This window comes from Xiphophorus hellerii, chromosome 15 (genome assembly GCF_003331165.1).
Source record: "Xiphophorus hellerii strain 12219 chromosome 15, Xiphophorus_hellerii-4.1, whole genome shotgun sequence".
NCBI classification, from domain to species: domain Eukaryota; kingdom Metazoa; phylum Chordata; class Actinopteri; order Cyprinodontiformes; family Poeciliidae; genus Xiphophorus; species Xiphophorus hellerii.
In genome coordinates, this window is record NC_045686.1 from 4,169,010 (window position 1) to 4,182,785 (window position 13,776).

Below are 13,776 nucleotides of genomic sequence, written 5' to 3' on the forward strand. Positions count from 1 at the left end.
ATATTTCATCAAAATAATAAAAAAAAATCTAGGCTTAATAAAAAACATTTAGGTTTGTTATTTTTTATTTTCTAATATGATCTCCATTGAATTTATTGTTTTTGTTCCAATCCAATGAAATGAATGAGATGCAACTTAAAACATGTTTACAGGTGAATTTGGTTTGTTGTACTCATGTTGAATTGCTGGAACATTTATTTGAGATTGTGAGGTTGATCTTACTGTTGATGTTTTTTAAAATTTCACTGCCGTCACCTCCTCTCACACTGACACTCATACTGCTGTACGACCAAAACCAGCCCAGACTGACACATTCCCAGCTGGTTTCCCCAACTGGGAATCAGTTCAAAAATGGCAAAACAACAACAGAAAAACACAATGTAACCCAACAAGACACGTCTTCTTCTCTGGGTTAAAAAGAAAGACTGATGGATGAAGGATGGGGCAGACAAAATTAAAAATAAGATGGATAATATAAAAAATAGAAATAGTAACCATCATTGCCAAGTGCTGAAAAGAGGCCATGAAAAGAATCAGATTGAAGCAGAAACGACTTCAGTGAAGGACACAGAGAGGAGGAAGGCTGGGAAAAAGGCTGAGAGGCAGAACGAGTGAAGAACAGAAAAACAATGTGTTGGAGGTGTTAATCAGAGGCTGTAGGTGTGTGTGTGTGTGTGGGGGTGTTTGTGTGTGTGTGTGTGTCTGGCAGTATCTCAGGGCTACATCAGTGGCCATTAGTATTTTTCAGCACGAACACACACTTTGACAGTTCGGCTGCTACTGCCCGCAGAGAGGAAAATCTGTGTGTGTGTGTGTGTGTGTGTGTGTTTGTAGTTTGACCTTTCCTTTCATCTGTTTATCTCACCTCCAGCTGAACTTTGATGATCTAATCTGCACACACACTCCGTCTACGTCTGAAATGGTTCAGCACATCATGTGTGGATGAGTCAACCGTTCAGCAGCGCTGCTTTGCTCCAATGTTTTCCTTCACTTTTCTTAAAATTCAAAAACATTAATTTTTTTTTTACATTTCCTCAGTTTTATTTCAGTTTTTAAACCTGTCATTTACAGTAATGGTTAGAATATTACTGGTCTGCTTCAACCTAGAATCATACATCTATTATTTTCTGTTCAGTAAATTCATTTTACCAAACACAACATCAAAGTTTCCACGAGAGCCAGAATAAAACCCGTAGTTTTTCTGCATGTCAGTAGTTTAAAAATATGGTTTGAGAGTTTTTGCAACATCTCTGTCCTTTTTAGGTTTTCCTAAAACTGTATTTCCTAAAACTGAAATACTTAAAAGTTTTAAGTATTTATAGAAAACATAAGTGCCCAGTTTTTGTAAGATTTTAAATCTAACTTGGAGGGTACAAAACCAGATACTTCTGATTTTACCATATTCTTTTTTTATTAAATGTATAAAATATTTAGTAATGGAGAAACTAACCCACTCATTTCTTCTGTTTTGTTGCAACATCCTGCAGATTTCTTATTAAATGTTGTAGAAATATTCAAAATCCTTTCACAAAAAAATCCAACAAGTTTCCTGGAATATACCAGTGTAGCAAACAAAGTCTGAAACTAACTCTGCTTTCCTTAGGAAGTTCTTATACTGTTTTATCTGTCAGATTTATTCTGGAAAGTTTCTTTGTTTCTTTTATTCTTTAATCAATCAGCAGTGTCATTGTGTTGCTAGCAGCGGTTAGCATGTTAATCTGTGGTGAAACTGTGAGGGATTGATTAGACATTAAAGTAACAGATTCCTGTAGTTTTATGACAAAAGTTTTTTTTTTTTAATGATGGGTCGACTGTTGATCGACTTATTTTCTTGTCCAGTTGATTCTTTTCTTTGACATATTTTTAAAGATTTCTTTGTAAACCAGTTATTTTGTATCTTTTTGAATGTTTTCATTTGTTTCTACATCTTTTTGTATTACATCGTTTCGCCACTTGGTTTTTTTGTTAGTGGCATTTATTTTTGTCATTTCTGTCTGTTGGTTTTCTGAGTTTTGTATTCTGTCTGAGTTATGTCTCTGTGTTTTTTTATATTCCTCCTTCCTTCTCCTGTTTTTCCATTTTTCCGTCCTGTCCTGTCTTTAGTATTCCTCTTATATATCTGGATTGATCTTTAATCCTTTTTTTTACTGTACTTACCTTACCTTCTTCTTTCTGACTATCCTTTTTCTTTTCCTTCTTCTTATCCTCTTTCTTTGTTTCCTTTCTCATTAGTCTCAAGTCTTCTCTTACCTTGTTTTCTGTCATTAACTCGTCTGTCTGTCTGTCTCCAGGTCATCTATATTTATATTTTTCCAATTTTTTCTTTTCTTTGCACTATGCGTGTGTATTCGCGTGTTTGCGTGTGTGTGCTTGTGTGTAGGGGTGCATGTGTGTGTGTTTGGTCTCTGAAGCTTTGCCGCATCCTTCATTTGGCTCACATAAACACACACAGACACAAATGCTTGCATGCACACGCCTGAACACACACTCTGGGAATAAGGCAGCTTGTTGTTATCAGCTCCTACATCAGTCATCTGTCAGCACAACTTTTATCTCTACATCTCTGTCTGTCTGTCTCTCTGCCTCGTTTGTCCTCACTCGCTCTTTCTGCCTCCATAACACACACACACACACACACACACTCAAAGCGAAGCAGCACGTCTCTTTCTTCTTATCGTTCCTCTCTGGTAGAACTGCAGAATAAATCAACTGCAGCAAAAAAAAAAAAAAAAAACGGCGATGAAGACAGGAAGATAGTGGCATGGTGGATGCACAGAGGGCCTTGATGGGAGGCGATATGACAGATATATGTGCAGCACATTTTATATTCGCATACAGAGAAAGGGACAGACTGCAAAACGCCAAAAAGCGAGAAGGAAATGAAAGATGGTTATATGAAAAACTTGCAAATCAGTTTGTAAACTGCACTCATAGCTCTGGGTGTACTTCATATTCGGCTCTCAGTCTTTATATTCTGTCACAGTTTCTTTACAATCACTGTCACTCTGTCCTCCTCTTCAAATGCCCAAACCATCTCTGGCTCGTTCTAACAACTCGACCTGAGCGTTTCCTCCAGTAATCTCATTTCTAATCTGGTCCATTTGGATTAGAGTGGACCGCTCTGATCCATAACTACACACAATTAGCTAAACCGACTCTAAATACGCTTATAACTGCCTATTATAAAAGTTCAAACACCAAATATTCCTTAACATGCGTTAAAACACAGAATGAAAGCTAACATCCACAGTCTTACAGCCAATCAGAAGCAAGGAAACATCTGTGAATAGGTGGAAAGTTTGCTGAGCTAATAAAACTCGCAGCGTTTTCAGCTCTGTGACTTCCAGCCTGTTTATCATTACATCTGGCTCCAAACCAAAACAGGCTATTTACTCATTTTTACGTAGAGCATGTGTAAATTGTCCTTGGTGCTAGTTGTGGATTTTAGCTTCTACAGTAGAGCTCAGATAGTTTCCACTGTGGATGTTAAAGGATGCTAAACTAAAATGAGCAGTTATTAGCATTTTTGAGGGGTTTGCAAGTACTTGTGTTCTCTCACCCCCATGAACAGCAGAGATCCAATGAAACCCAACAACATTCACACTGAAGGGAAGCTCAAAGCTTTGGATATAACAATGTATGCATAAAAATCACAATGAAAAGATGTAGATGAATACATTTTTTTTTACCACAAATAGTTTCATTCTTTATGGTCCTGTTCATAAAGATAAGAGTATGTTTATGCTCCTCTTACAGGTCCTGGAAATTTTCCTTTCTGCAACCTGCTAGGAATATTATTTTCCCACTTAATCATTAAGCCTCCAAACTAAGGGGGAAAAAAAAAAAAAATCAAATTGCGAGTTAATGAGGTGCTGATAGTATTATTTCACAGCCGGGTTCCCGTGTGCAGCCACTGCTGCCGGATCCCGACCTGTTAGTACAACAAATTAGGAGTTCAGCTTGTGTTCTTATCCACAGCAAACCTTCGGAGGAGCCTCCATGTTCGCCTCAAGGACACTTCAGCTTCATCTGCTAGCAAGCTGAACCGTTATTTATAGCTGTGATATGAGCTGAGATGTAAAACACTAGCTTCAAATGAAGATCTGTAACATGACAATTTCAAGTTCTTGATGCCAAAAAGGTGACTGAACTTCATAAAAACACAAGCTCTGACTGAGAACGATCAACTTTGATGTATTTAAAAGTAGACACAAATCTTGATGCACCATTAAAATGAACTGAATGTTGAGTTTGATCAGCGTTTTCTCTGTCATCTCATTTCAGATGTTTAATCAGAAGATATGTGACCTTGTGACGGAGCTACACAATCTGAAAGCACATATCTTTATCTGGCTCAAATATAGAAATGTGTCAATGATTGAAACATTACATTTTGTTAAATGCCATCGTTAAACATTAGATTGTTGATTAATGTTTCATTGGTTATGTTTCAAAAGCAACTCTAAACTTTGTGCTTAAAATAAAATTGCATTTGTGACAAAATAAAAGTCAGAAATTTGTCTTAAAAGAACCGTAACGTGCATTCAAGATTCTAGCAGCATGTTTGTAGAAGGCAACATAAAAGAAAGCAATTTTGTGTTTAAGGAAGGAAATATTACAGTTGTAGTTCATTAGCAATTCTAAAAACAAAAACTTGTAGAGACAAATTTTGAAGCATTATTAAAGCAAAAGGAGCCCCAACTCAACGTTGGCTACGTAGACACACACTTCAAAAGAACCTGATTTTTGTAAATGTAATTTTTTTTAAATAATCAATTTGTAAGCCTCTAATTTCCTCAGAAAAATGTATTTTTTTTGCTGGAAGTCATAGTGAAACCACATATAGAAGAGAAACAACCTTTATTGTCCAGCAAAGGGGAAATTCAGGTGTAACAATGTAATTTATAAAGGTTCACACAAAAAGAAAAAGGTCTTAAGGTGTTAAAAATAATATTTTTAAAACAAGTTAAACAATAACCAAGAAATAATAATAACCTTATGAAGCCGAACTTTATGATATTTATATTTATTGACATACTCAGTTGGATATTTCTTTTTAAAATACTTATTTGTTGCTATTGTTTGTGGGCATATTGTGACATTTTTGAACAGAATATGGCTTTGTGGTTCATTATTCATTCATCTTGGAAGCTGATGATTAAAGACAAGTTTACAAAGAACATAATCCATGTTCTTTGGTGTTTATTTTTGAATAGATGGTTAAAAACACATTTCATTTTGCTGTTCATCAGAATAACTTCACCAACATTTAAACTGCAACCGTTTTTTAGTTTCTCATCTCAAAATGTGCTGATATTAAAACAGGTAAATAAGATGCATCTGAAATCCATCCATCAAGCTGTCATGATGTGTTTAGTTTTACAGATGTGTGAGGAAGGTGAGCTTTTTAAAGAAACATGAAGGCCAGAGCAGAGCGAGCACTGCTACTGTTTGAAAATGTCACCAATCCATCAATCTGATAGGTAAAGGCCAGTCCTCTCATTATACTGGATGTGTATGTGTGTGTGTGTGTGCTCTTTGAGAAGAAAAGGCTGCTGACCCAGCGAACACAGCACACACCTATACACACACACACTCACCATTATGTGGTGTATTTTAATGAGCGTCTTGGGGATCATCTATAATTCATTTATAACAGGTCTGGACTGATCACTGGGTGGTGTGTGTGTGTGTGGGTGTGTGTGTGTGTGTGATAAGTATCCTGGAACCTTAAGCATTCAGACCTAAATGAGAATAAAGCAGCATCTCATCAATAATGATGCTAACTGACTGTTTTCTGTGTCTCAGGTTAAATGAATCTTAAATCCATTTCCAGCAGGTTTTACCTGCAGAGGTTTTCCTCCTGAATCTCAGCTGCATTAACAGTTTAAACATCTCGGCTCATTTGAGCATGTCGAGCACAAATCTCAGAACAATAACTCATTGATCCCTGTGTGACTTGTTACAGCTGTAGCACATGACACACTCCTCCCAGGATCAATAGATCAGATGTCATGTTCATTACTCTCTCTGCTGGCAGGTGCAGCGCTCTTCACTACGACTCAGATCTTCCTGCAACATCCATCATCATCACCTTCCACAACGAGGCCAGATCCACGCTGCTGCGCACCATCAAGAGGTAACGCAAGCACATGCCTCGGCTTTACTCTCATTTCACACAATCTGCAGTTTGGACCAGTTTGGTTCATGGTTGGGACGTCAGTACCTGCATTTCCATCGGCCATATAATTGTGCAAATTATAATAATGAAAATAAATGTGCTCAATAGAAACATTCAGTTTGAGAAAAACTATTGTTTTTGTTGAAAAGTTTTTGCGATAGGATGAGGAGGGTTAACCCACTGGTGCAAACTATGAAGAAGACAACAGGAAGTAGTTGGAAGATGATGACTCTGCATGTTTAATAACTTATCATATGTGATATTAATTGCATTTCTTATTTAATGGAAACAACGCAATTGAAAAATTATATTTTTTCAATACTAGGAGAATATCAAAAAAGTTTAGCTATGGAAACATAATAGTGAAAATATAATTATCTATCTCTAAAAATGTGTCACAGTCATATAAACTTATAAAGATCAATGTGACATTATGACATGTTGCTTTAACTTGTTGCTGATTTTAAATTTTCATTTATTACTTTAATAATCTGTGCTTGGTGTGTTTGTCATATCCCCTCATAACTTGTTTCTCTCCTGTCAGAGTTTTCACTGAGAATCTATTTAAACGCTGCAGGGATTAGCAGTTGCTAACATTTGTTAGCACTGATGCTTTGCAGAAAGAAGGTTCTGCAGAGATTGTAGGTTAGTTAGTTCCCATCTTATGGATCTGGAACAGATTATTTCAACTGAAATATTTGGTTCCCCCATGTAACTTTAGCAAATAAACAGCAAATATTCCCAAAATCTACAGGATATGCTGTCCATGCTAAGAGGAATAAGCCCAGTTAAAGACTTGCTGGTAATTGCATTAGTTCCCATGTCATGGAGGGAGAACAGATTATTTCAGTTGAGAGAAAAAGTTAGAAGGTTTGTGAACGTCTGGCAGGTGGGCCCTTCATTTCATCTTGGAGAAAAACTTTTAAAAAAAGAAAATTCTCTGCACAAATAAAATAAATGTCCCATCTTAAAATGCCAAATATGAATAAATAACTGTAAGAAAATGTAATTTCAACTAAAATATAGAACAATCTTCTGAAACATTGAAGTTAAACATGATTCATTTTTAGATAACGTGTAAAAATCCCACTCTGTGAAGGTATTAGATATAAATCTGTCAGAAATCTGAGGAATGATGAGCCTCAACCTTTAGCAGACGCTGTAAAAAGTTTCCTTTGGCTGATTTAGTGATGCTGCAGCAGAATCTAATCAGGAGACATTTTTAAAACCCCACCCTGACCCTGAGCCTCTGAGCCATTGTTCTGTCTTTCATTTTGATGCTATCAGCAGGTTACCAACCAACATTCAGCACAAAAGACACTAAGACACATTTCCCTGTGTTGGCTGGAGTTCAGCTCATTATGCCAGTCAGTCAGCAGGGACTGGCTACGTCTCCGTACTATCACAGAGGACATTGTGTGTCTTCTGTGTGTGTGTATGCGGTGCATGTGTGTCCTTTCCCTTCAGCTCTTCTCAAAGCTCTGCAGTTTTCAACCAATTAAAAGACAATCTGTCTCCCTGGGTCCCCGCGCTCCCTTCGGCTCCCGACGGCTCCCACTGGCTCCGTGTGTCAGTGTGTGTTGGTGTGTGTTGGTGTCTGTGGGCGTGTGTGTTGGTGTGTGTTAGCTTGCCCATGGTGACTTGGAACTGGAAGTAGTTTAGCTGCTTTTTGCTTTTATTTGGTGAATTTGGAACCTTTCCTCTCACCAGGGTGCAGCAGGTCCTTTTAGCTTTTGTGTAAAGTTTCATATGTTGTTGGATTTTAAAAACGTCTAAAGATGAACTAAAATTCAGTCTTAAAAAACCTTCAGTCATGAAAAAATTACATCTTCTGTAATCATCTGTAAATGAATAATGTTTGAAGCTTAGCAAATTGATCTAAACAAATGTTTGTATCTAAAATCATGATTGTTGTAGAAGGTTGTTGAATAAAAATATTGTTTATATAAAGAATCTGAGATGATAGAGTTAATTTTTCTGATGGAATATTTCTTTATTATTCTTGAAATGTACATCAACAAAGTAATATATTAATTTATTTTAATTAAAATACTACTTAGGACCTATTTTCTTTATTTATTTTTGGTTATTCTCTTTAAATAATATAATATTTTTATGATTACAATGACTTGTAAAAAGATAAAAGAAATAAAAATACCCTCCATTGAAGTGTTTCTTTTAGTACCTGCACAAATTAGCTGACGGTATCGTGTTTCCAGATGGTGCTGTGACAGGCAGAGTCTTTGAATGGCCTCTATTAGTGTGTAAGTATCCAGCATGTCAGATTAAATTAGATTACCTGAGGGTTTACAGGTTCGTTTATGCAGACGATTTGCCTTTCCTCATTCATGAACAGGACCCTGAGCTACCTAAACCCCGACCTGCAGAGGGCACTCTACCCTTTTCCGGGTCAAGACCGCGGTTTGGGACTTGGAGGTTCTGATTTTTATCACATTCAGCTGCAAACTGATGCAGTGGAAGCCGGAGATCGTAGTCTGATGAAGCCAACAGAGGAGGGTTTGCTGGAAAGCTGAGTTTCAGATTCAGTTGGAACAATGTAGGGGTTACGTCTCTGTTCAGCCGGTGTCATGGCCCGGTCCGCTTTGCCCTTTAACATGTCTGCAGGCTGGAGGCTGAAGGGGAGACCAAATAGGAGATGTATGGATATGGTGAAAGAGGAGATGAAGTTGGCTGGTGTGATGGTGGAGGATGCAGAGGGTAGGACCGAATGGACACAGACAAGTGAAGGGAAAACCTGAAAAAGAAGGAAAAAATAGAATAAACTTCTTCCCTGCTGGGTATGAATGGACACTTTGTCTGTATGAAGCCAGGAACCAGAAAGGCAAAGGTGCAGAAATGTGAAACGGCGATGAGAAAACTGACCAGAGTCGTTGTAAACCTCTCCAGGCTTTCACAGGCCAGTAGAACTACTGGTTTTGTTTCTAGGGTTTTTCAATACAACCATCAGTTGTGTGAATGTGGGAAAATATCCCAGAAAATGACATTTTCCAACAATCTGTTTTTCCAAGTAAATCAGACATTTAAATGTTTTAAATGCAATTAAATCAAAGAGTCTGCGTCATATGAAAATGTCTTGAAACATAATGTTTATAGAGTAAAAGCCAATGAGTCAAAGATTAACTGAATATTCGGATTTTTCGTTTTTATATTTTTGTGCTTTTCTTTGAGTTTTTGGGAGAAGATAAAAGCCTTTAACAGCCTCTCCTCAGAGAGTGAAACACAATTAAGTCAAGTGGAAAAGTGAACTCAAGGACGATCTTTCCTCAAAGGTCTTTGTGGTTTAGCACTTTATTCTTTGTTGCACACAACAGAGGTGTCAGTATGTTAGTTCCCAAGCTGCACTTTTCTGTTTCGCTCTGACTGAAGGAGGAGGAGGTTTACTGAGAGTGGCCACTTTAAAAGAAGTGTTCATTTGGTGTCTTTATGGGGACGCTGAAGTGCTTTCCAGAGGCAGAGCGATCTCTTCACTTTTCTGCTGTTTGCTGTGAGTCAGAGCAGTTTATGAGGACAGAAACGTGGACAGACAGAAAACAGGCGTTTCTCTGATTCCTCAGACAGCTTAACAGTGAAATATCACTCAACATAAAACTACAGATGTAGAATTTGATTATTAGTAAGTAAAGTAAGTGCTGAAGAGCCAATCTGAAGGTCTGATTGTTGAGCACAGAAATGGAAATCAGATTTTGTTGCATTTTCATTTCAATCTATAATCACCAGTTTACTAAAACTTTGACTTAGTTTTTTCAAATTGCATTGTCATTAAAAGGTGCAACGAATGACTTAAGTTATATGTTACTATTCAAACATTCATGTAAAAATACATTATTGGTATTTTTGATACTAATATGTTGTTTATTGGCTCTAATTAGGTCAGGAACCACAACACAACTGAGAACTGAATATTTTAATTGTTCAAGCATCACATATTCCTTGATATGGATTAATACCGTCAGTGGAAACCATCGTACCTCTGCTGCAGGAGGAAATAGTTTTTCTCATTTCTGCTCTTTAGCGGTTCAACCAATCAGGAAATGAATGGCGCTTCTGGATTGGCTGCTTTGCAGATGCCAAGCAAGTAGCATTGCAGCTATTTTAGTTTCCAAAGCTGCATTTTCTTTCAAATATTTTAGATATACTTTTGTAAAAAAAATCATTGAATACATTGATTTTTTGCAAATAATTTGGAGTTATTTTATTCAGAAAGTAAATGATTGGGGCTCTACTTTAATCTTTACTCTTTTCAAAGTTTGCTGGTTGTATTCATGTTTCCGAGCTGAAGCTGTTGTATGCACTGAATCAGATGTCCCATTTTAATTTTTTGCCCGAATATTTGTGAGTTTTTTCTGACCAGAAACTAAAAATCAGATTTTTTTTGTTTGTTTTTTAATAGCAGTAAAGTTGGCAGAGTCCCACTCTGTCTGCTGGGTCCAACAGAAACATCAAATGTCCACAGTTACATGAATATAAGAGAATCATTTTTGGAGTTTTTTGCTCTTTCAGGCTCACTGATAATCATACCTCTGCTGATTAGTTGGATTTCAGAGACAATCATGGGCACTCTGAAATCTTTTCATCTTGTGATCAAAGAGCTGCTTTCAGAGGCAGAGCCGCTTCTTGTCGATATTTAATCAAGGGCTGATCCAAAAATTGATCTCATCTTCTGTGCTGCTGCTAAGCAAAGATAAGCAGCCCACAAGATAAAGACAGACGGAGGACGAGAGCAGGAAGAGCTGCAGCAGACTTGTTTGGTTTTAATAGCTTTCGTTGGTTTTGCTTTATATATTAAGCTTATTTACAGAGCAGAGCAGGAGGATATGAGGGACAGAAAGCTCAAACTGGCCTTAAACGCAGAACATCATTATCTGAAACAGTTTAGCAGCAGGTGAGATTACAGATGAAGCATAAATAACATCAGCAGTTGATGCATTTTATTGTTAATTTACTTTAACCAGTTCTGAATGTTGACTGGCTGGAGAAAAAGTTGAATGAAACGTTTGAAACTGATATTTGTTCTGATATCTAGAGGTCACTTTTCTTGATTCTTTCTTTATGATGGAACTGAAAGGAGAAAACCACATTATTTACATCTTAGTAAATATAAACAGATCTCATCATTTTACATATTACATGTAATAATCTCATAAAGCCTAACTAAAATATTTGATAGAAAAGGCATTTTGGGAAGTTAAAGTTCCTTAGCACGAAGCTACTTGACCCAAAGTTAGCTAATGTTTGTAAAGTAGCCAAGAATTAAACAACATTCTGATATAAAAATGTCAGAATTGGCACAAGATCATTAAGACCTATTTATACAATTTACCTACAAAAACAAGTTGATTTGGGGTTTAGTTACCGTTTAATGTTTTCTTAAGTTATCCCAAGGATAACTTTACAAAGTAGTCACCATGCTGTGCAACCGGTAATTCTAGAAATGTTATATTTTCAGTGAAATACTTTACGTACTCTCTAGGCTGGGGGCAGAGTTGAACTTTCTCAATGTGGTTGTTGCTGGAGTTGACACACAGTTTTGGTTTCAAACCTAACACTGGGGCATCTGGGAGGACCAGACCAGAGTGGGGCTACTGGGTAGTTTTGGGGGTTTTGCATCTTTTTAGCTGAAATCAGACTTTAAGAAAATAAATCTCGTTCTCTAATTATTTATTTGGTCCATCAGACAGTTGAGTCCAGCCAAGCAACCGTCCTGCTCTGCTCAGCAGCCTACATTCATCTGGGTATAGAGCTGCCACTTCCAGATCAGCACCACATCAGCACTTTCTGATTCACTGCTCCTAAAAACGCTCAGTAAAGAGTTCACACCACTTCCTCCACCACTAAACACTCAGGATTTAGTAGGAATAAGGAAGGGGAAGATTTATAGTCTTTGCTTGTTACTGCAGGTTTGCTGTTTGATTAAGACTCAACCTAAAGTCTGCACTTCTTTTAACTCTTTATCAATCTCCGTTCCCTGTTTGGTTTATTGGTACAATGATTAATGCAAAGTTATGCCTGGAAACAATAGTGTTTATTTTAATCAGGTAGCATTTAGCATTTTGATTAGACAGAAGCCACCTTTGGTTGAAAACATAAACATACTCAGTCTGGATGCCGAGCCACTGCAGCACAGATCATCAATACCCTCAGATTTCTACTCTATTTAGGTACCATTCAGGGTTTGTATGCTGCATAGATTAACACTGATGAGTTTGTGCATAAAAATCCTCTAAATAAGCAGCCATGAAGAGTAAATCAACGAAACCGGATACGGATCTTCGTAGATTAGCAGTGACAAGCATTTAGTGTTTGGACAACCTGGGAAACATTTTAGAGTTTTCTTTGTAGATGAGCTTTGGTGCTACACGGCTTTTCCAAAGCTGCTGATGTCATGTTTCAAATTCAGACTTTAAAGAAGATATACCATTATAAAGCTATGTTAAGTAGAATAAAAACAATTTTTTTATCAATAAAATTTAAGAGACGATGCCGTACATTTGTATCCAACCTCCTTTTATTGGTTGGTAAAGCTAAATCTTGCTAGTAGCCCTGTTTCCATGCAAATTTTAAGCAAACTTTTGAAATGCCACAAAAATGGAAAAAAAATGTGAATTTGGAGTGTTTCTGTCTACTGATTTGGAACAAATCAACCAAACTGCAAAAACACAAAATATTTCCAAGAAATTTTTTTTCTAGTTTCTAATACAAAACGTTTAGTACAATTGAATTAAGACAAAAATAAATGAAGAGTAACTGTTTACCAAGATAAGCAAGCTTGTTTTATTAATTTTGGGGTTTAGAAACAAAACATACAAGTTTCACTGCAGATTTGTTTCACTTAAAATATGATATACAATATATATATATACACTGCTCAAAAAAATAAAGGGAACACTCAAATAACACATCCTAGATCTGAATGAAAGAAATATTCTCATTGAATACTTTGTTCTGTACAAAGTTGAATGTGCTGACAACAAAGTCACACAAAAATCATCAATGGAAATCAAATTTATTAACCAATGGAGGCCTGGATTTGGAGCCACACACAAAATTAAAGTGAAATAACACTACACGCTGATCCAACTTTAATGTAATGTCCTTAAAACAAGTCAAAATGAGGCTCAGTATTGTGTGTGGCCTCCACGTGCCTGTATGACCTCCCTACAACGCCTGGGCATGCTCCTGATGAGGTGGCGGATGGTCTCCTGAGGGATCTCCTCCCAGACCTGGACTAAAGCATCCGCCAACTCCTGGACAGTCTGTGGTGCAACGTGACGTTGGTGGATGGAGCGAGACATGATGTCCCAGATGTGCTCAATCGGATTCAGGTCTGGGGAACGGGCTGGCCAGTCCATAGCTTCAATCCCTTCATCTTGCAGGAACTGCTGACACTCCAGCCACATGAGGTCTAGCATTGTCCTGCATTAGGAGGAACCCAGGGCCAACCGCACCAGCATATGGTCTCACAAGGGGTCTGAGGATCTCATCTCGGTACCTAATGGCAGTCAGGCTACCTCTGGCGAGCACATGGAGGGCTGTGCGGCCCTCCAAAGAAATGCCACCCCACACCATTACTGACC

The 13,776-nt window shown here is 37.4% G+C and overlaps 1 protein-coding gene across 1 annotated transcript in view; it reads left to right on the top strand.

The window, feature by feature from the left end:
- Positions 1-13,776, top strand: part of galnt14 (UDP-N-acetyl-alpha-D-galactosamine:polypeptide N-acetylgalactosaminyltransferase 14 (GalNAc-T14)) — a 139,855-nt gene that overhangs the window by 76,720 nt on the left and 49,359 nt on the right. Inside the window, exon 3 of the mRNA XM_032585047.1 lies at positions 6,041-6,139. Coding sequence (XP_032440938.1) covers positions 6,041-6,139 — 99 coding nt within the window. The remainder of the gene's footprint in view (positions 1-6,040; positions 6,140-13,776) is intronic.